Here is a 24,559-nt window from a genome sequence, read left to right on the forward strand (position 1 = left end):
TCGCAGCTAAAGCAATGACTTTGATATCGAACTGGTTACACTTAGATGATAATGTCTAAAAACCTTGTTGTATAGATTTAATTATGTTCTCCAGAGTTTTATGAGTGATGAAAATAATTAGGTAATTAAAGGGATCACATAATCAAAAAATGACATATTAGTTAAATTACGTTTTGTTTTTATAAACATATTTGTTTTGAAAATTTGGTTGTATTTTATATGTATAGAAAAAGTCCTGAAATAATCAAGTTTTCACATTAAAGGGAATGTGTCGCTAGAATTTTTTTTTCTTATTTTTTTTTAGTTAAACAGTCATTATATAAATGATTACACATTGTTCTAATTTTTTTTAATTTTTTCACAAGTCAGGAAATATTATAAATTAGATTCTAATTTATAACATTTCCATGTGCTGGTCACTAGAGGGAGCAATTCCCAAAATTGCAGCATTGGCATGTGGTAAAGCAACCTCATTGCTTTATGCTGCAAAATTGGAGAAGACACACTCGCTCTAGTGTCCTCACACAATCCCCCCTCCTTTCTCCTGGCTAGTGCCAGGAGAAAGGAGGGGGTTGAATGTTCAAACCTCCTACACTGTGTGCCGCCATTTTTTGAGCGAATGCACAGTGTAGGAGGATTAGATACAGTGGTAATCAGACCGTATAACACAAACATACACACACATCACAAACACAAACATAACTTACCTGCTCCTGCCGCCGCTGTCGCTGCCGCCGCCACTGCCTCCGCTCCTAGTCCTTGTGTCTGAACATATGGCCGGAAGCCACGACCGGAAGTAGTCATCTTACTGTCCGGCCGCGGCTTCCGGTCCACATGAAAATGGCGCCGGATGTCGCTCTGCTGAAGACCTTCCTTTTGGTCTGTGTGGGAGCGGCGCATACCATCATCCTTCCACATAGGTATGAACCTGTGTAGGACTCTATCACACCCCAGGAGCTGCCACATTAACAAATAGTAAAATGGGGTAGCAGTATAAGGGGCACAACACCCTTTTCTTTTATAGAGAATGGGTAAGAGGGTGAGCAATTTTGTAAGCCCTCTTGCAGATGACCGAGTGGCATCCGTTTTCTCGGACCTATGCACTTTAGTGGGTGAATTGGGTCCATGAAAACGACCCGACTCTCTGATCCGTGGAAAGATAGAACATATCTATCTTTCTGCAGATCACGGACGGGACTCGAGCAGAACACATGGTTGTGTGCATTAGTACTTATTAAGATGGCATGAACCAGCAACTGAGGGGGGCAGTTTGTTCTGGCTGTGAGGACCATTCTCTACACCACTGTTAATGGAGGAGCTTGGGCTGGCAGCCTTGGATCGACTCAAGACACTAGATATTTAGGCAAATTTGAAAGGATCTGCTGATAATGAAATGTCTATGGATACCTTTATTCTTCTCAGCCTAAGGAAATATATTGAAAAATGTCCTGTATAGGTCATGAACAATACCTGGTCATATAAAAATTTACTGTTTTCTCGTTGTGTTGGAGCGCTTGATGGGATTATACAGTCCGTCTACGCGAATAATAGCTCTTGTGGGTTATGTAAGGACAAGTCCCCGGCTGTCTATTTACTCTAAGATTACAGGTATAAGAAGGAAATCTTTTTTAACTATGTTAATTGCTGAGCAACAATTATTGTCACATAGTGTATTATTGGTTTGTTTGTTGGTTGGTTTGTTTGTTTGTTTGTTTGTTTGGTTCCTAATATGCGAGACATTTGGATCTAGCAGTGCTAAATTTGTCATTTAACTTTTTGTTTTGTGCACAGTCAAACCTGCAATCTTTTGGATAAACCCCAGATAATACAACATGATCTAAACCCTCAAAGTGGAAAATGATATACTCAGCTGTTACATTTGTATAAGATAGAATATATAGGGGCAAGTATACCATTTTTTAATAAAACATTTATGGAGCCATTTTTTCCTTAGGTCTAGTAGTGCAGTGTGAATAGTACCCTACGTCAGCCAGCACTTAGGTTTTGGATAACTAAATAAGAGGCGTTTAAAGGGATTGTCCACGTAGTGCAAATCCTGTCCTGATTGATGTCACTCCCCAAACAGTGAATTTATTTCCTGGGTCTAGCTACTGGGGTCCAAATTACCACTGCTGCAGGGCAGAGGTGTAACAAGATAGAGCCAGGCCTGGGAAATAGAGTAGGAGGGTCCCAAGCTGGGGATGGGACCTCCGTCTATAAAATTCATATTGATCAAAACGGGTTAGATCTTTTTTTTGCCAAACATAGCTGTCTAGCTGAGCTATCTCTTCTTACCTATAGGACTATAACTATGCAACCTTGGGAAACCCACATATAAAAAAAAAAAAGAACAATTATGACTTGGTATAATACTATCTAATGTCTATCATCAGCTTAAAAGTTGAAAAGACAAAATTTTTAAAGGGGTTGTCCAGGATTACAAAAACATAGATGCTTTCTTCCGGAAACAGTGCAACATATGTGTCTGGTATTGCAGCTCAGCTAAATTGAAGTTGATCTGGTTGAGATGCAATACCACACACAACCTATGGACAGGTATGGCGCTATTTCTGGAAGAAAGGAGCCACCACTCCTTTGTATTAGGGTCTTTAATGTCCTTATCATTATAAAGGAGTTTAGTTTAGTGTACAGTATGACTCCTGAATCAGGTATTATCAATGGCTAATTTTTACAAAGGTCTGGTGAGACTCTTACAGGTTTTTGGATGCAAAAATCTTATATATTTTCCCTCTCCTGATAACTTTTTGTCACAAATAAATATTACACTGTGATATGGCAAACTATTCCTCCAGAGACAGATTGTAGTGGGTAAAGTGTCCCTTTTTTAGTAATTGTTGGTTAAAAAAACAAGGACTACCAGATGCATGAGATACTAACATGATGAAGCCCTTTTAGATGTAGGTATTAAATGTGACTTCTTAATAAAAAATTAACAAGTCACTCACAGTAAGGATCCTACCTCTGGATTTTTGAAAAATTCATATTTTGCATAATATTTCCTGAAGTAAAATCTGCAGTCTTCCTCCATGTCACACTTTGACTGCACATCGATCACCAGCTCATGATCTTCTATAATTCTTTCTGGAAATATATAATATTGTATTATACTATTGTCAATGTTGGCCAAATCCATTTATAAAGGGGTTGTATATCAAAACACTCTTTGCTGATTAAAAACAATTGCGAAAACATATTCAGGCATGTTGCAAGAGTCATATAGCTGGCGGTCAGGTTGCCGTGAATTTCTCCAATGCCTATTATGTCTGTGTGTTCTAATTCTGGCTTTTGTGAATGTCCAACATACCGTAGATCAACTCATTAATTATGAATAATTAATAGTCATTAACACAAGAATATCCAAATAGTCTGATTAATGTATTAGTAAGTGTGTGTTCACATCAGCGTTGGTTTCCATTCATGGGTTCCGTTAGACCTTTCCGTCGGAGGAACCCATGAACGGAAAGGCAAACAGAAACCATAGCTTCCATTTCCCATGGATTTCAATGGTAATGCTTCCGTTGCAAACGGTTTGCGTTTGTCTCCGTTCCGTAAGGCTTCTATTTTTTAAGGGAAAACAATAGCAAAGTCAACTACGCTATTGATTCCACTAAAAAACAGAAACCTTATGGTACGGAGACAAACGCAAACCATTTGCAACTGAAGCATTACCATTGAAATCAGAGGTAATGCAAATGGAAGCTATGGTTTCCATTTGCCTTTCCGTTCATGGGTTCCTCCGACGGACAAGTCTAACGGAACCCATGAACGGAAGGGTGACGCTGATGTGAACACACCTTTGCTAATACATTGGGTATTCATGTATTAAAATGTTTTCCCAATTTAGACAAATCCACAGAATATGCTATAAATATCTGACAGATGGGTATCACACTTCTGGGACCCACCGTCTTTTGCAATAATAGGGTGCCCTTGAACCCAGTTCTTAAAGCCAAGGCGGAGCCATAGGGAGGCCGTTTGAATGGTAAGCATGGCCACACATGTCTAAAGGTCTTTCCATGGAAGTCTATGGGAGCCACAGAAACAGGATAGGTGGTAATTGATTGATGGGGGCCCCACCATGGAGCCCACACCGATCTCTAGATTGATAGTTAACGAACAACCTGTTCCTTCTTACTGCACCCCACTCAGTGAGCAGAATCTTGAACGGAGTGGTGAGCGGTGATCAAGCATGTATCCGACAGTCCATTTAATGTCCATGGGACTGACGGAAACAGTGGAGCGCTGTACTTGGCTGTTTCCGTCATTCCCATAGACTTTGAATGGAACAGCGGCGCGCATGCTTGACCATTCAAAGTGCTCTTGCGGTCGAGCACTGAGAAGGTGTTCGGTACAACCCGTACTCTTGATCAGTGGGGGTCTCAGTGGTGAAGACCCCAGCAATCAGACAATTATCACCTATCTGAGACATAGGTGATAATTGTCGATTGTAGTACAACCCTTTTACTTAGCCATTCAGATACACAACACATTCACCGCAGGATACCATTATGTACCCAGGTACTAAATAAAGAAACATGATAAGCATGACAGATCCATCAACAGCAACTTATTTATGGTTTCCATGAAGGAGATTTTTCCTACATTGTAAGAATTAACAAATCAGTGAAAATAGATTTTAAAAAGTCATGAATATACACTACAAAGATGCTAGATTTACATTTACTGATTATAGAGCCAACATTTCCAGGTAGAGATATTCAAATCTTTCCAAATTAATTCCCCGACTCTTTATCCAAAATACATATCACTGATTCAGTGTAAATCCATAACTTGGTAAGTCAATTCTACTATCTATGAGCATCGATCGACTTGTTACATCATTGATCGACGCTCATTATGGGCAGAAAACTGCCCGTGTAAACTAGTCATTATAGTATATTGTTTCTCTTGACCACATTTTCTTGTATCGTACCTTCAGCCCTATACATGGTGAATGTTTCAAACCATTTTAACCAGGAAAATGAAAATCAATGGTACAATGTTATACTACGGTAGGGTGTAAATGCAGTAGTGTCACTATATGAACATAACCACTAACCTAGACATAATGTGGGCAGCTGCTCAAACATTGTCCAGCTCTGATCATCTATATAGTGGTTCTTTTGAATCAGAAGTTGGCAGATATTTACAGCTGTGATATCATTTGGCACTTCCAGGGCTCGGCTGGTCCCATCTTCATTGAAGACTTTAATCACCTGTAATGATATCAAACATATTTCTACTTTTCAACATGTGAATACTTTATGGACATGCATTTCGTTAGCACATACCGACAGCCTGACTTTATGTGTCTAATTTTGGATTTCATCTTTGGACCAATTAATATATCAAAAGATAAATCCGTTTTCAAAGTTGTGTGCTATTAGCAGTGTACAACCACCCAATAACATGTCTGCATAGAAGATATATTGACCAGTAAGTAAGTACCACTCACCTTTAGGCCCTGTTCACACAGACTATTTCAATTTTGACCTGCCTGCACTTTCTTGCTGCGTTTTTCGTGGCATTTTTCACAGCGTTTTTTGCGCGCAGCCATTGAGCTCTGCTGGCAAAAAAACACCCAAAAAAAACCACTTTCTCTGCCTCCCATTGTTTTCAATGGGAAGTCAGAGGCGGAACTGTGGCAAGAAAGGACATGCCACTTTTTTTTCCCACGAGCGGCTAAAAGCTGCCCGGGAAAAGAACACCTCTGCCTCCTATTAAAATCAATGAAAGCAGTTTTGGAAGTTTTTTGCCGCTGATTCCAACGTGGTTTCCGCATCAAAATCAGCACCAAAAAACTTTATTTGAATTGGGCCTTATTTTAGACAAGCACAACCACCGATATGGATGAGCTGCTGTGCTTGGGTAAACAATGAAGGGGACGCGACGCTCGCAGGAGTGCCACAGCCCGTTTGTTGTGTTGATTGTTGGGGGGCTCGGGAGTTCGGAACCCCACTCATTAAACATTAAAGACCTATCCTAAGGATAATCTATTAATGCTAAAAGGGGTTTATCGGTTTTATGTTAATAAAGCTGAATCAATAAAGTTCTGTAACTTTCTCTTATACTTATTGTTTCAATTTCCACCATTTTCAAGATCTCTGTTTGCTGTTAGTACATGAGAACAGTGTTGTTTACATTCAGAAGCGGCAGAGGCTTCGTTCACATCTGCGACGGGACTCCATTCATGGGTTCCACCGGACCTTTCCGTCAAGTGAACCCATGAACAGAATCCAAACTGAAACAAATGGAAACTATAGGTTTCCATTTGCATCAACATTGATTTCAATGGTGACGGATTTGCTGCAAATGGTTTCCGTTTGTCCCCGTTGTGTAAGGGTTTCGTCGTTTTGACGGAATGAATAGCTCAGTCGACTACGGTATTGATTTCTGTCAAAACGACGGAACCCTTACCCAACAGGGACAAACGGAATCCATTTGCACCGGATCCATCACCATTGAAATCATTGTTGATGCAAACAGAAACCTATTGTTTCCGTTTGTTTCAGTTTGGATTCCATTCATGGGAGCTCCAACGAAACTGATAAACAGAGTCCCGACGCAGATGTGAACGAAACCAAAACTGTACATAGCTAGTTCTGCTGTCAGCTAAGAAGTGGATGCTATTGTATCCGGTCTAGGCAATGCTCTGCGAGCTAAATACATCAGCAGCTGTGCGAATATCTTTGATAGTTGGCCATAATGTATCAGTCTGGTGTTCAGGAGGTTTAGCTCACAGAGCATTGCCTAGACTGTACACAATTGTATCCACTTTAGCTGACAGCAGAACTGGCTATGTATGGGTTTGCAACACCTGAATGTAAACAAGAATGTTCTTATTCACTGGCAGCAAACATATATCTATAAAATAGTGACGAATGGAAACACAAAGCATATTAGAAAGTTGTAGAATTTCTCATTTATACAGTGATTACCCTTTAAAATTCGACATTCCTTTTTGAATGACAGCAAGCAGAGGTCTTGAAAACCATGGGGAATTGATACAGACAGTATAATACAAAATTGTATAACTTTCCATTATAGAAGAAATAACTTTTATTTGCTAAGAGGGAAATCACCTTTAAGATCTGTAAAGGGATTTTTGGTGACTATATTAGTATGTCACATACGCCTGGCAATCCAGTTCACACTTACCCTATACATGCATTTATATTAGTATAATTAATTCATCAAAGCTGACTTTTACTTAGATCCAATCCTACATATACAGACCATTTACTTCTCAGAAAATGTGTACAGTTGTCATTAACGTCTTCTATTCTCTGACCTTCACATTCTCATTTCTCAACCCCTGTCATTGCCATGGATTTCCTTGAAAACATCACAATGCAGCCCTTGTTTTGTCCTAGTTCCGGGTGACATGTATCAAGCAGGGAATGGTATAATTAGTCATACTCAACACACAGTATAAGCTTTTTATCGCTAAAGGTCTTTTTTAACGTCTTGGTCTATTTCTTCTTTTGTTTAACTTTGAGAATTAAAAATTTCTGTACAAAACTTCTGTGTTTTCCCTTTGTTTGTTTTTCCTCAATTTAGACGGTTAAGTAAAGTAAACCATATTATTACATTATTTGAGGAAGATAGGAAGATAGTACACCCAGATATGCAGCACTAAAATAGCAACACCCATATATATATATATATATATATATATATATATATATATAAATTGCCATGTATCAGATAACCCTTGTATGAGCAGGTAACTAAAAGCAAAATAAAACACCCATACAGTTTTCATTATGTTACTGTAGGGAAACAATACGATCCTGTTCTGATAAGACTTCTACTAAATTCACGGCAGACACTGTTTTTTATGGGGTCCTTCCGGCATGATTCCTCTATAGCAGGGGTGCACACATTTTTATGGTTTGAGAGCCACATTGTCAGAATTGATCACCATCGAGCGCTATAATAAAACTTAAACTGTATTCCCATCTCAGACATTTACGACAGAGTTACAGAATATACCATAAATGTCTGATAGGTGGGTTTTCCATGTCTGGGACTCCCAACTATCTGGAGAATGGGAGTTTTCTGCTCCCCTGTTTGGCACTCCAGAGATAAAAAGACAGGGTGGACACACATTCTAGCTACACTGTGACCCCCTGTACAATCATACGTATAGTGCCCCCATAACAGAACCTGCCACACCGTGCCCCCCATTGGTATGAGACACACTGCCCCCTATTAGTATGAGACACACTGCCCCCTATTAGTACTAACCGGTCCCTGCTTTGTTGCTGCACCCCACTACTCTTCTCTCTGGCATGGAAGGTACATGTAAGCATCTACTGGAGGGCGCTTGCGTGCATCTTCCAAGAGCTGAATTGTTATCTTTGATCAATGCAGGGAAGAAAAAAATGGAGCTGCTGTCTAATGACTACATAGTTTACGGCATTGGAAGGATGAAGCTGTCTTTTGACAGCCTTTTCTTTCTGGGCCATTGGGACACAGCCTGTCTGTGTCCTAATAGTTGGGGGCAGCACAGAATGTAATTGCGGACCATATGTAGCTTCTGTGCCACAGGTTGTGTACCTTTGCTGTAGAGCATGACAATAGTTATCCTGTACCATCTATAAAGCTACTCCATGTACCCAGTGGCAACTATAAGGGTCATAGTTGTCACACATAGGGGTCACACTATTTCCGTTAAGCTGTACACCTGCGCAGCTTACCTGAGCCCTCTTCTCCTTAGTGATCGAGCAGAGTACTTATAAATAGCTCTGTCCAATCATAGAGCCAACCCTGCACTTCATCAATTACAGCCCGCAGTCCTCTCTATATACCCTTCCTGCTAATCATCTTTATGTTCAATGCGGGGAAGGAAAAGGAAGCTGCTTTCTGTCAAGGGACATCACTGGACCCTAGACCTGTATGTAACTCACTAGACACCAGATATGCAGCATTAAACCCTTCCCTGTCCTAGACCACCAGGGATATCGGCAGTGCAACCTTCAATACCCTAAACCACCAGGGATGTTGGCATTGCACCTTTTAATACCCTAGACTGGCAGGGAAGTAGGTATAAATGCTTTGACCTACCTTATACCTCTGGGGATGTTAATGTTTATCCCTTCACCACTCTAGACAACCAGGACTGTTACCATTAACCACTTAACTATTGTCAGTCCCCAGAGATATTACTATTACCCCCTTCACCTCCATGGACTACCAGCGAAGCTGCAGGGGACCCAAGCTGACCATTTTCCCCAGGGCCCATGAGCTTTTAGATATGCTGCTGCCAGTACCTATTATATCTAGCAGAGAGAACAGAGTTTTACACAGATGACCAGACAAATCCTGGCAATGCTCCATGCAGGTCCTGAGGATAGCATGAATTAGGCAAAGTAGATACAGTAGAAGGAGCCCCTGAGAACTTTGACTTGAACCCATGTGGATAAGGTTTAAGAGTGCCTTTAGTCAAGCTAGACGTAGATTATAATGAACCTTGTTCTTGATTAGTTGCCACGGATAAAATAACTGTGTTTCTCAAAATGTAGCTAGTTCTTTTTTGTCAACCTAAGATCATCTCTCGTGACTTGTTATGAATAACTTGGGTAAAGACATGTTTAATAATATGCTGGCACTAGTTGTATTTCATTTGAGTTGTATGAGGAAATTAAAGACACGAGGCTCAGGAGTGTGGCAGATCCTGTCTGCTTATTAAAGGGACACCAAACTTAATAATGGAGAAATAACAACAACTCGCCTACAATATTTGCAGGACTGTTTAAAAGCTCTTGGAACAAAAAATATCTGGTAGATAAAACAAGTGTTCCCAGAGGCCCCATGCACACGACCGTAGCCATGTGCACGGCCCGTGATTGCGGACTGTGCACACATTGAATTCAATGCAAATGAGGACCGTATAATGACATGTCCTATCTTTTTGTGGTCTGGGCTCCCAGCCGATGCCCATAGAAATGAACGGGTCCACAATTCACCCGGAGATTTGCGAGTGAATTGTGGCCGCAAAAACGTGTGCATGAGGCCATACTCTTAATCCCCTCCATTCTGGAACATTTTGTTAGCCTAGTTTTCCATTGCAGACAAAAAAGTGGGGGAGAGGTGCTGCAGCTTTAAGCTGACAGAATTTTGTCTGATCAGGTTCGTCTGAGAAGAAGGGGGTGGTAAACTGGATGCCTACCAATTTAAATGTGGGACAAGACAGGAAAAACCTCAAAGGGATATTTTTATTTTCTATTTCTTTTTGTTTCGTTTCTTACGTGCTCCTTTCAAATTTAGGTTCACCTTTTACTTAACATTAAGTAATTATACATAGTAGATCAAAAAAAGTTATTTTGTAATGTATCTTATATATTTTTTGTTGTATTATGTGTTGCACCCCATAGCAGTAAAACAGAATAAAAAAATATATATATCAGATATCTCCGTTTACTAACAGTTTATTGGTGTAGTCAGAACCCCTCTGTTAACTGATGCAGTGGTTTGTTCCACAATGATTCAATCAGTTGGAGAAAGATGTGTTGGGGAACAGACCATTGCACACAGATAATACAGGGGTCCTGACTACATTAAAGGGGTTGTCTCATCAGGGCAACACCTGTTTACTTATGCCCTATATGTCATATGCCCATTTAACATATATAGATTTCACAGTGGGAATCACCTGCTTGGGACCTCCACTATGAGCCAGAGTGAAGAGACTTTAACAAACAGTGTCTCTTGCTCTTGCGGAATCGGGCCATCCATGAAATACATGGAATTATCATTTGAATGGCCGCATGTATATTACATTTGCCTGGTAAAGCCGCTGTAAGGAAATGAGCAGCCGACAGCCATTTTCCTCCGGATGTCAGGGAATGCTGGGGATTGAAGCATGGTAATAACTAGGGAGACAGAGGCTTTAACCACTGCTTTAAGTAGTAGGATTACTAGTATACTATTAGCCTGTTACATTATTAATGAGCAGTACTCGTTAATTCTCAACCTGCTACAAAGGAGTGAAGGTTGCAAGGTACCTGAGGTTTGAAGAAAACCTGAGCTCCTTAAAAATACATATAAAGCTCTTGTAAACACAGAAAAACATAAACTGCTTTTTTTGATAGTGAATATCACCTACTGTGACACAGTAAAAGGAGCCTAAAAGCGCAATAACAATATCTGATTTTACAACACACTAATTATACAGAGATGATTGGCGCTAGTCGCCGTTTACCTCTCCTGCCAGCAGTTCCTCTTTCTGTGCTGACCTCTGGCATAGGAAGAGGACGTTACATGTGAGCAGTCAGTGTGAGTCTAATATCAAGGAAAAGTGCATATCAATTGCGTTTTGGTGTGAGCACTGCTTTCCTTTAATTTCTTGCAAGCTCTATAGTGTACAACGCCATCACATTGTAGCCGTGGTGCACAGTATTACAGCTTTCTTCCATTGAAATAATGGAAAGGAAACTGTAATACTTTGCACCGGCGCTATGAATGTGATTAAGGCTGGAATGACACTCATCAAAATTCAGTGCCTTGACTCGCTGCCATATTAATATTTATTTTGTAGTTTGCAATACCAACTCTTTACTCCTCGAAGTGTATGATTGCAATTATAATATTTTTGTAAAATGTTTCAGAAATATTGTATGAACATCTAAACAGTAGGGTGTATGTAGCATAGAGGCAGCTACTATGAGGTCCCTGGAGAGAAGGGGCCCATTCCAGGTTTGTCTTGTCCTTCACCTTAAAAGGTGGTTAGAAGATGCACAGGGATGTGGTCTCCACAGGTGTTGCAATGCTAGCTAACAAAAAAGTAGAAAATGTACCATAGCCATGAAAATGGGACCAGAACGTTCAGTTGTAGATGGTTAAGAATGAGGTGGTGTCAAGCAGCTCCTGAAAGGGGCCAAATTTTTATCTTTGCTAGAACCCCTGACTCCTCTATGTACACCACTGACTAATATCAGGAGTTATCACACATGGACAGCACATTAAATACACCATGATGGGATTGTTCTAAGCACTATATTTAGCATGCTATGATATATGTGCTATGTGCTATGTACTAGTACGATGTTCTGTGTACTATTATCTTTATTCTATATACGATGTCCCATTTTCTACATACTACGTTCTGTGTACATTGTTCTATGTACTATATATGCTGCATTCTATGTACAGTAAATACCTGTAACTGTGACAAGGAGATATTCACTACTAGAGGAAAGAAGTTTTTGCTATCAGAATAAACAAGGATTCTTTACTGTAAGAGAAGTGAGACTATGAAACTTTCTGCCCCAGGATGTTGTAACATTTGATTCATTAAAATATTGGGGGCCTTAATGCCTTTCCAGGAAGAAACAATCTACAAAATATTGCTGGAGACAGGTCATCTTCTTGATACTTTGTTCTATGTACTGTCTTATATATACTACAGTATGTGCTACGTACTATATACTATATTCTATGTACTATGTACTACATGCTATGTTCTATGCATTATCTTCTACATACTATGTTCTCAGTACTATCTTCTATATGCTATGTCTGGGTACTGTCTTCTACTTGCTATGTTCTATATACTCTGTTATTTTATATGCTATATTCTATGTATTATGTTCTACTTACTATGTTCTATATGCTATATTGTATGTGCTATTTACTACATGATACATTCTATTCATTATCTTCTATATACTATGTTCTATGTGCTATGTTCTATGTACTAATGTCAATATGCTGTGTACTGTCTTCTACTTGCTACTGTATGTTCCATAAACTGTTGCCTTATATTTTATGTTTTATATGCTATCTTCTACATGCCATGTTGACTCTTAACGCCTTAAATACAATAAGTGATAAATTCTAACGCTACAGCAAGTTATCAGAGTCAAGATAAGGATTGCTACAGATGTAGCCGTCTTTATCTTGACTTTTAGGTTATGTTCACACACAAACGCCAAATACGTCTGAAATTACAGAGCTGTTTTCGCCTGAAAACAGCTCCTGATTTTCAGAAGTTTTTGTAACTACTCGCGTTTTTTGCGGCGTATTTTACGGACGTTATTGGAGCGTTTTTTCAATGGAGTCAATCAAAAACGGCTCCAAAAACGTCCCAAGAAGTGACATGCACTTATTTGATGCGGGCGTCTTTTTACGCGCCGTCTTTTGACAGCGACGCGTAAAATTACACCTCGTGGGAATAGAACATCGTAAAACCCATTGAAAGCAATGGGCAGATGTTTGTAGACGTAATGAAGCCGTTTTTTCAGGCGTAATTCGAGGCGTAAAGCGCCTGAATTACATCTGAAAATAGTGCGTGTGAACATACCCTTAATGTATTAAATAAGCAGTGGCAAGATCCTTTATCCCCTTCAGGACACAGCCTGTTTTGGCCTTCAGGACGCAGCCAATTTTTTCAAATCTGATATGTTTCACTTTATGTGGTAATAACTTCGGAATGCTTTTACCTATCCAAGCGATTCTGAGATTGTTTTCTCGTGAGACATTGGACTTTATGTTACTGGCAAAATTTGCCCGATACATTAAGTATTTAATTGTGAAAAACACCAAAATTTAGCGAAAAATTTCAAAAATTAGCATTTTTCTAAATTTATATGTATCTGCTTGTAAGACAGATGGTAATACCACACAAAATTGTTGCTAATTAACATCCCCCATATGTCTACTTTAGATTGCCATTGTTTTTTGAACATCCTTTTATTTTTCTATGACATCACAAGGCATAGAACTTTAGCAGCAATTTCTCACATTTTCAAGAAAATTTCAAAAGGCTATTTTTACAGGGGCCAGTTCAGTTGTGAAGTGGATTTTAGGGCCTTATATATTAGAAACCCTTGATAAGTCACCCCATTTTAAAAACTTCACCCCTCAAAGTATTCAAAACAGCATTTAGAAAGTTTCTTAACCCTTTAGATGTTTCACAGGAATTAAGGCAAAGTAGATGTGAAATTTTCAATTTTTTTTTTTTTTTGCAGAAATTCATTTTTCATCTATTTTTTTTTGTAACACAGAAAGTTTTACCAGAGAAACGCAACTCTATATCTATTTCCCAGATTCTGCAGTTTTTAGAAATACCCCACATGTAGCCCTAGTGCACTTATTGACTGCAGCACAGGCCTCAGAAACAAAGGAACACCTAGAGGATTTTGGGGCCTCCTTTTTTATTAGAAAATATTTTAGGCACCATGTCGGGTCTGAAAGGCTCTTGCGGCGCCAAAACAGTGGAAATCCCCCAAAAGTGACCCCATTTCGGAAACTATACCCCTTGAGGAAATTATCTAGGGGTATAGTGAGCATTTTGACCCCGCAGGTTTTTTGGAGAAATTATTGGAAGTAGGCCGTGAAAATGAAAATCTACATTCTTTCAAAGAAAATGTAGGTTTAGCTAATTTTTTCTAATTTCCACAGGGGCTAAAAGGAGAAAATGCACCACTACATTTGTAAAGCAATTTCTCCCGAGCAAAACAGTACCCCACATGTGGTGATAAACGGTTGTTTGGACACACGGCAGGGCTTAGAAGGGAAAGAGCGACATTTGGTTTTTGCAGCTCAAATTTATCAGGAATGGTTTGCGGAGACCACGTCGCATTTGCAAAGCCCCTAAGGGACCAAAACAGTGAAAACACCAAAAAAGTGACTCCATTTAGGAAACTACACCCCTTGAAGAATCCATCTAGGGGTGTAGTGAGCATTTTGAACCCACAGGGGTTTCATAGATTTTATTAGAATTCGGCAGTGAAGATAAAAAAAATACTTTTTTTCCAATAAGACGTAGCTTTAGCTCAAAATTTTTCATTTTCTCAACAAATAAAGGAATTTAAAAAAACAAACATTTGTAAAGAAACTTCTCTGGAGTACGGCAATACCCCATTTGTGGTCATAAACTGCTGTTTGGGCACACGGCAAGGATCTGAAGAGAAGGAGCGCCATTTGGCTTTTGGAGCACAGATTTTGCTGGATTGGTTTCTTGACACCATGTCACTATTGCAAAGCTCCTAAGGTACCAGTACAGTGGAAACTCCACAAAAGTGATTCCATTCACAAAACTACACCCCTTGAGGAATTCATCTAGGGGTGTAGTGAGCATTTTGACCCCACAGGTGTTTCATAGATTTTATTAGAATTGGGCAGTGAAAATTAAAAAAAATCCTTTTTCTTCAATAAGACGTAGTTTTAGCTGAAAATGTTTCATTTTCTCAATAAATAAATGAAAAAAAGCACCACAACACTTGTAAAGCAACTTCTCCTGTGTATGGCAGTACCACATATGTGGTCATAAACTGCTGTTTGAGCACACAGTAGGGCTCAGAAGGGAAGGAGCGCCATTTGGCTTTTGGAGTACAGATTTTGCTGGATTGGTTTCTGGGCGCTATGTCGCATTTGCAAAGTCCCTGTGGGACCAAAACAGTGGATCCCCCCAGAAGTGACCCCATTTTGGAAACTACACCCCTCAAGGTATTCACTTAGGGGTGTAGTGAGCATATTAACACCACAGGTGATTGGCAGAAATTGGTGTGCACTCGATGTTGCAGAGTGAAAATGGGATTTTTTTCTATAGATATGCCAATATGTGGCGCCCAGCTTGTGCCACTGGAGACACACACCCCAAAAATTTTTAAAAGGGTTCTCCCGGGTATGGCGATGCCATATATGTGGAAGTAAACTGCTGTTTGGGCACACTGTAGGGTTCAGAAGGGAGGTAGCGCCATTTGGCTTTTGGAGTGTGGATTTTGCTTGTAGTAGTCTTGTATTGAGTCTTACTGGTGTTTCCGTTTATAATGTGGGGGTACATGTAAGCCGGGCGGAGTATATAAGGGGCATAGTCAGGTGGTATAATAATGGGGTAAACAAAAACAATAAAATGATCCATAGATGTGTGTTACGCTGTGACACAATCCTTTCTGCACAGGCCGGTGTCGCACTGATAAACTGTGTCCTTTCTTATCCCCCTTTTGGTCCACACTCCGCACCTTTGCAGTTTGAGGAATTTTGCTGAGAAGTGTTGCCCTGGTATAATACGGGCACCGTCGCTTTCAGCAGATATGTTTGGGCCCTCCCCTTCCTGGTTCCCTAATTTTAGGGGCCTTGATAATTCGCCACTTGAAACAGAAGAAATGTTTCCCTCGGGCCGGCACAACTGCATATTTTTATTTCCTGGCTTATTGGAGCCTTAACTAATTTTATTTTTTCATAGACGTAGTGGTATGAGGGCTGTTTTTTTTGCGGGACGAGCTGTAGTTATTATTGGTACCATTTTGGGGTACATGCGACTTTTTGATCACATGTTATCCTTTTTTTTTTGGGAGGCCAGGTGACCAAAAAACAGTAATTCTGACATTATTTTTTTAATTCTTTTTATACAGCGTTCACCACGCGTTATAAATTACACGTTACCTTTATTCTGCAGGTCAGTCCGATTTCGTTATAGAACTTTTTCATGTTTTACAACTTTTTGCACAATAAAATAACCTTTGGAAAGAGAATGGATTTTTTCTGTCGCCAAGTTGTGAGAGCCATAACGGTTTTAATTTTTTCGTTGACGGAGCTGTATGAGGGCTTATTTTTAGCGAGACGAGTTATAGTTTTTATAGGTACCATTTTTGGGTACATGCGACTTTTTGATCACTTTTATTTCAATTTTTGGAAGACAAAGTGACCAAAAAATAGCAATTATGTCAGTATTTTTTAGTTTTTTTTTACGGCGTTCACTTTGCGGAATAAATAACATAATATTTTTATAGTTCAGGTCGTTACGGTCGCTGCGATACCAAATATGTATGGCTTTATTATTTTTTTCAATAATAAATGACTTGATAAAGGAAAAAGGGCGATTGTGTTTTGTGTTATTATTTGAAACTTTTATTGTATTTTTAGAACTTTTATTTTTACTTTTTTTACACTTTTTTTTACACTTTTCGTTAGTCCCACTATGGGACTTGAAGGTCCAACTGTTTGTTTGATGTTCTAATACATTGCACTACTCATGTAGTGCAATGTATTAGAACTGTCAGTTGTTCACTGACAGCAAGCCGATCAGGCTCCGCCTCCGGGCGGGGCCTAATCGGCTAACGTAACGGCAGATAGGAAGCCTTTGTTAGGCTTCCATTTGCCATAGCAATCGCCCCCCCGCAACAATCGGCCCCCGCAATCGCGTAGTGGGGTGCCGATGTTGCTATAAGAACTTGAATGCGGCGGTCACTATTGACTGCCGCAATTAAGGGGTTAATCAGTTCGGATCACCGCTGTGATCCGACCCGATGTTTTCCCCCAGTACTAAGGCTGCTAGTAGCAGCCTGTACTGGGAGATGCCGGGCTGCGGGGAGCGCCTGTGTGCTCTGTTAGGAGCACACGTGGATTAACGGGCTGCAGGCACAACGACCAGCTTTGCAACCCGTTAATCTACGTTGGGTGGTCGTGAAGGGGTTATCTTGACTTTTTCAATGACTTTTCAATGGCTTCTGTTGTGTGACATCACGCTGCAACACGTTATCAGTCAAGATAAAGATGTCTACATCCGTACATCTGTATGTACTATATGCTATGTTGTTCTATATACTATGTTGTTCTATATTCTATAGCAGGGGCATCTCTAGCACCAGGCCTCCGGGGCCCAAGCCCCGGATCTTTGGCAAGGTGCAGGGGATCCCCGAGCAACTGACGCTACTGCGGTCGCAAATTTACTATAGTAACTGAGGTCTATGTCAGAGAATATATGGGCCGCTATTACTATAGTAATAACACTGTACTTATCCTCCTTCCCGAGCGCAGCGGAAGTCCTGACGTCTTCTCATGTCATAACGTCACGCCGCTGTGCGCCGCCCATTACATAATGACCTGGATAGTGTCGGGACATCCGCTGCCCCCAGAGCCGAAGAGGAGGGTAAGTGTAACATTACTGCCTGCTGGGGTCCTGTATCTAAACCTGCCTTGTGTTAGGCTTAGATACAGGGTATAACAGCCAGTATCGCACATGTATCTAAGCCTACCACATGGTGGGCTTAGATACATGACCATGTATGATACTGTCTGATGAGCCCTGTATCTAAGCCTACCACATTGCAGGTTTAGATACAGGGCCCAACAGACAGTAATCTTATACTGTATAAGATTACTGTCTGCTGGGGCTCTGTATCTAAGCCTAACATATGGTAGGCTTAGATACAGGGTCCAACAGACAGTATCACACATGGGCCCTGTATCTAAGCCTACCACACAGTAGGTCGAGATACATGGCCATGTATGATACTGTCTGATGGGCCCTGTATCTAAGCCTACCACTGTATACTATACAGTATAAGATTACTGTCTGCTGGGGTCCTGTATCTAAGCCTGCCTTGTGGTAGGCTTAGATACATGGTCTAACAGACAGTATCATACATGAACCCTGTATCTAAGCCTACCACCTGTGTTACTAATGTACTGTTGTGACGGCCGGGTACTGGGGCGGCCGCAGGCTGGTATTATTAGGCTGGGAAAGCTCAAGAACAATGGCCCTTCCCACCCTGGTAATGCTAGCCTGTTGCTGCTATGTTGTATCTGGCTGGTTATCAAAAATGGGGGGGACCCCACGTCATTTTTAAAAAAAATGGAATAAACGTGTGCCCTCCCCCCCCCATTTTTCATAACTAGTCAGATACAACATAGCAGCAGCAGGCTAGCATTACCAGGGTGAGATGACCCACTGTTTTTTGCCTTTCCCAGCCTAATGATAACAGCCTGCCATCACCCCAGTACCCGACCATCACTACAGATGTTCGGGTACTGGATCGTACTCAGCTCTTCCCAGTACGCCTGGTGGTCATGGGTACCGGGGTAATAATGGGGGTTAGTGCTAGCTTTTTCACTCGCTAACATTAAGCCCCGCCTTAGTAATGGATGCTGTCAATCAGCCAGCGGCCATTACTAAGACGGTGGTAATAAAGTTTAAAAAAATACAAGAACATAGAAACTATATTTTATTGAAATAAAAAAAAAAACACACAATCCTCATTAACTATTTTATTGAGAATAAAAAACACGTAATCAAAGTAGTCCTCGAATCCGACGTAGTCCAACAAACGTAAAACAACACAAACACACCAAAAAAATTAGTAACATAAAAAAACAAAGCAATTCTTATACTTACCTTTCCTGGGTCCAGCGCTGGAGCCGCAATGTCATCGAGCTGGGCCCTATATCTAATCCTATCGTTTGTGATACTGTCTGCTGAGCCAATGTATCTAATCCTTTCCATAGTTAAGGGTCATATATATGCACACACTTACATATACACACATATACAGACACGCACACACATTTTTTTGGGTCGGGGGTGAACATATGTTAGTACAAGGATACTTACTGCTGGGGTCCTGCATCTAAGTCTATCATGTGTGATATTGTCTGCTGGGCCATGTATCTAAGCCTATCATGTGTGATACTGTCTGCTGGGGCCATGTATCTAAGCCTATTATGTATCATACTGTCTGCTGAGACAAGGTGGGTATGTGGGACTACCTACAGGGGACTGCATGGCACTGTCTACAAGGGGCATATATGGCAGGGGGACTGTGTGTGGAACCATGCAGGGGGTGTGACACTATATACAGGGGTTGTAACACTATATACAGAGGGTGAGACATTGTTGTTTTTAAAACATTATGTATCAATTTATATTACCCTGATACTCTTCTATTGTTTTTATCACGCAATTTTCAGATGTATATGTCAGTCTCATTATTTTAATGAGATTGATTATGTATATTGGATACACACTATATAAACCACTGAATTTGCATGTATCACTATGCTTGAAAAAGGTCCCAAGGTGGGACGGAAACGTTGCACTTGCCATGTTGGCACAATAAACCACATTTTTTTTCACCTTGATTACCGGAGTGCTGCTGGATTTATTTCTGGGATATCTACATGGTCTTTGGATCAAGACTATCAGCTGGCACCCTTTATTATTGGACTATTTTGTTTGAAAACCGAGTGCTGTTGTCTCTCTTTGCGGGGGTGAGACACTATATACAGGGGGGTTGTTACACTATATAGAGGGGGGATTGTGTGGGGAACTCTACAGGTGTCTTTGATTAGAGCCCCAAGAGACATAACTATGCTTGCGGCCCCAGAAATGGCAAATTTGCCCCTGATGTTCAGTACAAGGATACTTACTGCTGGGGCCTGTATCTAAGGCTACATTCACACGAGTGTGACAGATTTACACGCGTAAAAAAAACGCGTAAACCTGTCTGTGTGCGTTGCATTTTTGCATCAGTGTGCTTTGCATGTGGCATGTGTTTTTCACACACTTGCAAGCACTTTTTTTTTTTTAGTGTAATTGATGCGTGAAACACGGACAGCACATGGATGTGCGTCCGTGTGCTGTATGTGGTTTGCACGCACCAATTGACTTCAATGGGCGACTAGGTTCGTGAAAACGCACCAATATAGGACATACACTGAGTTTCACGCAACGGACACACGCATGTGTCAATAACCCCATTGAAATCAATAGATCAGTGTGCTGTGTGTTGTATCAACGCACAGCACACAGACGAAAATCACGCTCGTCTGAATGAGCCCTAAGTCTATCCTGTGTGATACTGTCTGCTGGGGCCATGTATCTAAGCCTATCATGTGTGATACTGTCTGCTGAGACAATGCATCCAATTCTATCCAGTGGTGTAGCTATAGGAGCCTTAGGCTCCATGCACATGAAGGTGCTTTTGCAGCCGCACTTCCCCGAAAATCCACTGGAGAATTGCGGCCCCATTCATTCCTATGGGGCCATGCACACGACCGTGGTTTCAACTGTCCATGCATGGCCCAGGAGCCCGGACCGCAGAAAGAACGGGCATGTCTTATTACAGCCGTGTTCTGCGGTCCAGGCTCATAGCAAAAATCACGGCCGTGCACATGGCTACGGTCGTGTGCATGAGGCCTAAGTCTTATAGATATGCTATCTCTGATATGTATGCAAAAAAAATATTTTTTGGGGGGTAAATATATGTCTCGGGGCTTGTGCCCCTGATATTTTAAGACCATAGCAACGCCCCTGTTCTATCGGCTATCTACTACATGACATATGCTGCATACGATGTACTTTATGCTATATTATATGTCCTATAATAAAATCAGTAATAGTAACAACTAAGTAATCGTAATAAATGAGAAAATAAAATCAATATGAAAAGCAATTTTTACAGGGTCATACAATATATTACATATAGTATAGAGGCTGCTATGTTTGCTCATATAGCAATATCATAAAGATGTTTCCTGTTGCCACTTTATTACAGACCGGACCGCAGACTGTTTACATACTATGGCTGGTTTCAGACGGCCGTAATACAGCAGCATATTAGCTTTTGCATTACGGCCGCAATATCTGGATCTTCCTCAGTTCTACTGAACCAAACAGAAATTACTATAGAACTTTATGGTGAGCTAATGTGGGTAATGTGGGTGATGTGGCCATAATATGTAATTATTATTTAATTAGGAGACATTAACGATATTCCAGGTTGGAACAATGGAACAACGGAACCACCGAACGCAGATGTAAAAAAGTCCATAAACCATGTTCCGAATCATTCATATTGTTACAAATAATCAGTTATTGTTAAAGTTCATTGCTATGTGTATAGGGGCTAAGTGATGAACACATGAAGCTTAATTTAACGTAAGGGTTCCTTCACACACACACTTTTTCCCAGCGTTTTAGAAGGCATGTAAAAAACGCCATGAGTTTCACGCATTTTAATGGCATTGTTTATATGCATTTTTTGTGGTTTTTTTTTAAATTTAGTGTCATATTGTGCAGGCTTTTTTCCTGGTGTTTTTGAAGTCCCATGGAGTAGCCTTTGGAAAAAATAGCAGGTTAAAAAAGGCTATACCTAGAGCATGCTCTGTTTTAAAAAAAAAATACAATGATGCTAGAAATGCTACAAAAATGCAACAAAACAAAACTCTAGCACCAAAAAAATGCCACCAAAAAAACATGGGTAAACGCCGTGTGTGAATCCAGCCTAAAGGATTTTCTATATGCAGGTTTTTCGCAGCCCCCTCCCCCCCCCCCCAACTATTCATGGAGATGTAGCAGCTTCCATAACTTCTTTTGGGAAATCCCTTTAAGAGACAGATGTATCCATCTTTATCTTGACTCTGATAACTTGCTGCAGCGTGACATCAATGGCTTTTGTTGTGTGATAAGTCATTGAAAAAGTAAAAATAAGGGATCTTGCCACTGTGTATTTAATGCGTTTAAAGTCAAGATAAAGACGGCTACATCATTATTAATGTTGTGTTATTTTTAATTCCAGTATTTTATTACTAGTTTTTTCCCTTTTCAAAATATAGAAATTCTTTTAATCCAGAATTCTGATAGTCAGACATATATTTATGCCACACAGTGTCAGGAAAATCCAGAATATCACATGACCAAAAGATAATGATATTATGATGAGCTGTAGCAGAGCTGAGTTAGCTGTTTCCCCGGCCATGCAGTAATAGTCCTGAAATAACGCAATAGATTTACCTGCCGTCCGGTGGAAGTCTACTCATAACACATTATATGAGTTGTGTAAAATAACAAACTCAGCTCTGCTACATTTACATAATAGTTGCAGCCCTGATTCCGATAATTCTCTGAAGACCCCATATAGCATATTGTGATTGGTTCCAAATGACAATCTCAGCTCTGCTACACCTATACAGAAGTTGCCCTATGAGTAAGTAGTAGCGTAGGTATAGTATCGCAAATTATAAAAATATTACAATGGAATATTTAGTGCAACTATTAAAACTATTACAGTAAATAAAAAGCTGTGACTTTACATTCCTCCCATAAAATCATTGACAGAACTTGTCATAGATTTAAAACAAGACAAACAATATGTCCTACCCTCTTCTGTAGCACCAGGGGGGTGATCGCTGGCAGTGTCACTCTCCTTGCATACAAACTCATGTTTGCGCTTCATAAAGTAGTTTACACTGGGAGTAATAGTCCAGGATGTGCAGTCACATATGGCACTAACACTGCTCAACTAAACGACTCTGATCCTAACTATACTCAAAGCCAATTAAAAGTAACTGTGGGAGAGCTCCAGCACGCAGCCAATCACAGGCGTCCCAGCGTTACTCTTTTGTCCTTGGAAGCACATTCTGATACTTTTGTTTATAATACTTAAGAAAAGCAGATGACATTCACCGCAAATCTTTCATATCAAAGCCTCTATTGTCAGGACTAGAGAGTCCTGCTCCGACAACTAGAGTCATTGGAATGAAGGCAGGACTGTTAACCCTTGATGTGTATGTAGAGTAAAACGTCACATATGTGTCACACAATGTCATATTGCCGGATAAATGAGGTATACACCAATGAGCCATAGCATTAAAACCACCTGCCTAATATTGTGTAGGTCCAAGGACTCCAAAAGAATTCTGAAGGTGTCTTGTTACTTTTTCTAACTGGTAGGGATTATCCAAAGTGGAGAACTTATTTAAGTCCTGTAAGTTGCGAGGTTGGACCTCCATGGATTCGACTAGTTTTTCTAGCACATCCCACCGATGCTCAATCGTATTGACATTTGGGAATTTGGAGGCCAAGTCATGAACTCTTTGTCATGTTCCTCAAATTATTACTGAAAATGTTTTGCCGTGTGTCAGGACACATTATCCTGCTGAAACATGCTACTGCCATTAGGGAATGCCATTACCATGAAGGGTTGTACCTGGTCTGTAACAATGTTCAGGTAGGTGGTACATGTCAAAGTAACATCCACATGAATGTCAGGACCCAAGATTTCCCAACAGAAATTTTCCAGAGTTTCCCACTGCCTCCGCCAGCTTGTCTTCTTCCCATAGTTCATCCTGGTTCTCCAGGTAACTAACGCAATCGCATCCGGCCGTCAATATAATGTAAAAGAAAACGTGATTCTTCAGACAAGGCCGCCTTCTTCCATAGCTCCATGGTCCAGTTCTGATCCTCATGTGCCCATTGTCGGCACTTTCTATCATAGCCATCACTAATTTTTTAAACAGTAACTGTTGTTTCATAGGAACATGTCAAAAGTTTTGATAAGAGGGGTCCAGGAGCCGAGACCCCCATCGATCACTGAAACACAAAGGGGCAGAAGCGCTTAGCCGAGCACAGGGCCATTTCGGCTGTAATAATATAACTTCAGTTTTCCTCAGCTCTTCTCGGAGAGACGTAGTTCGCTAAACCCGGGCTCGTAGAAGTAGCTGATCCCGTCTTCAGCTAACTCAATCTCTCTGAGAAATGACGAAGTTATACCATTACAGCCGAAGGGGCACTGTGCTCGGCTGAGTGCTTCTGACTACTGCCCCTTTGTTTCAGCGATTACTTCACATTTTTTTGATGAGCACTCTATGTCCATGGCTTCAGTATATTCCACTCCGGATTTTTTTTATTCACATGACCGGTTAAAGAAGATTATATCCCTGCCCTCTTCACAACTCATCTTGCTGTTTTCATCATTCCCTTGATTTGATACTGGTACTTTTCAGAACCTAGAACATCTTAGACAAGACAATG

At 40.5% G+C, this 24,559-nt stretch overlaps 1 protein-coding gene across 3 annotated transcripts in view; it reads right to left on the reverse strand.

The window, feature by feature from the left end:
- The window catches only part of GRB14 (growth factor receptor bound protein 14), a 55,695-nt gene extending 32,642 nt beyond the window's left edge, over positions 1–23,053 (reverse strand). For all 3 annotated transcript variants that reach the window (XM_075829375.1, XM_075829374.1, XM_075829373.1), the window contains exons 1-3: positions 22,907–23,053; positions 5,081–5,237; positions 2,981–3,102 (exon numbers count right to left, since the gene is read on the reverse strand). In XM_075829375.1, coding sequence (XP_075685490.1) covers positions 2,981–3,102; positions 5,081–5,237; positions 22,907–22,969 — 342 coding nt within the window. In that variant the 5' untranslated portion in view covers positions 22,970–23,053. The remainder of the gene's footprint in view (positions 1–2,980; positions 3,103–5,080; positions 5,238–22,906) is intronic.
- Between the last annotated feature and the right edge of the window lie 1,506 nt (positions 23,054–24,559).

Source organism: Rhinoderma darwinii, chromosome 6 (genome assembly GCF_050947455.1).
Source record: "Rhinoderma darwinii isolate aRhiDar2 chromosome 6, aRhiDar2.hap1, whole genome shotgun sequence".
NCBI lineage: Eukaryota > Metazoa > Chordata > Amphibia > Anura > Rhinodermatidae > Rhinoderma > Rhinoderma darwinii.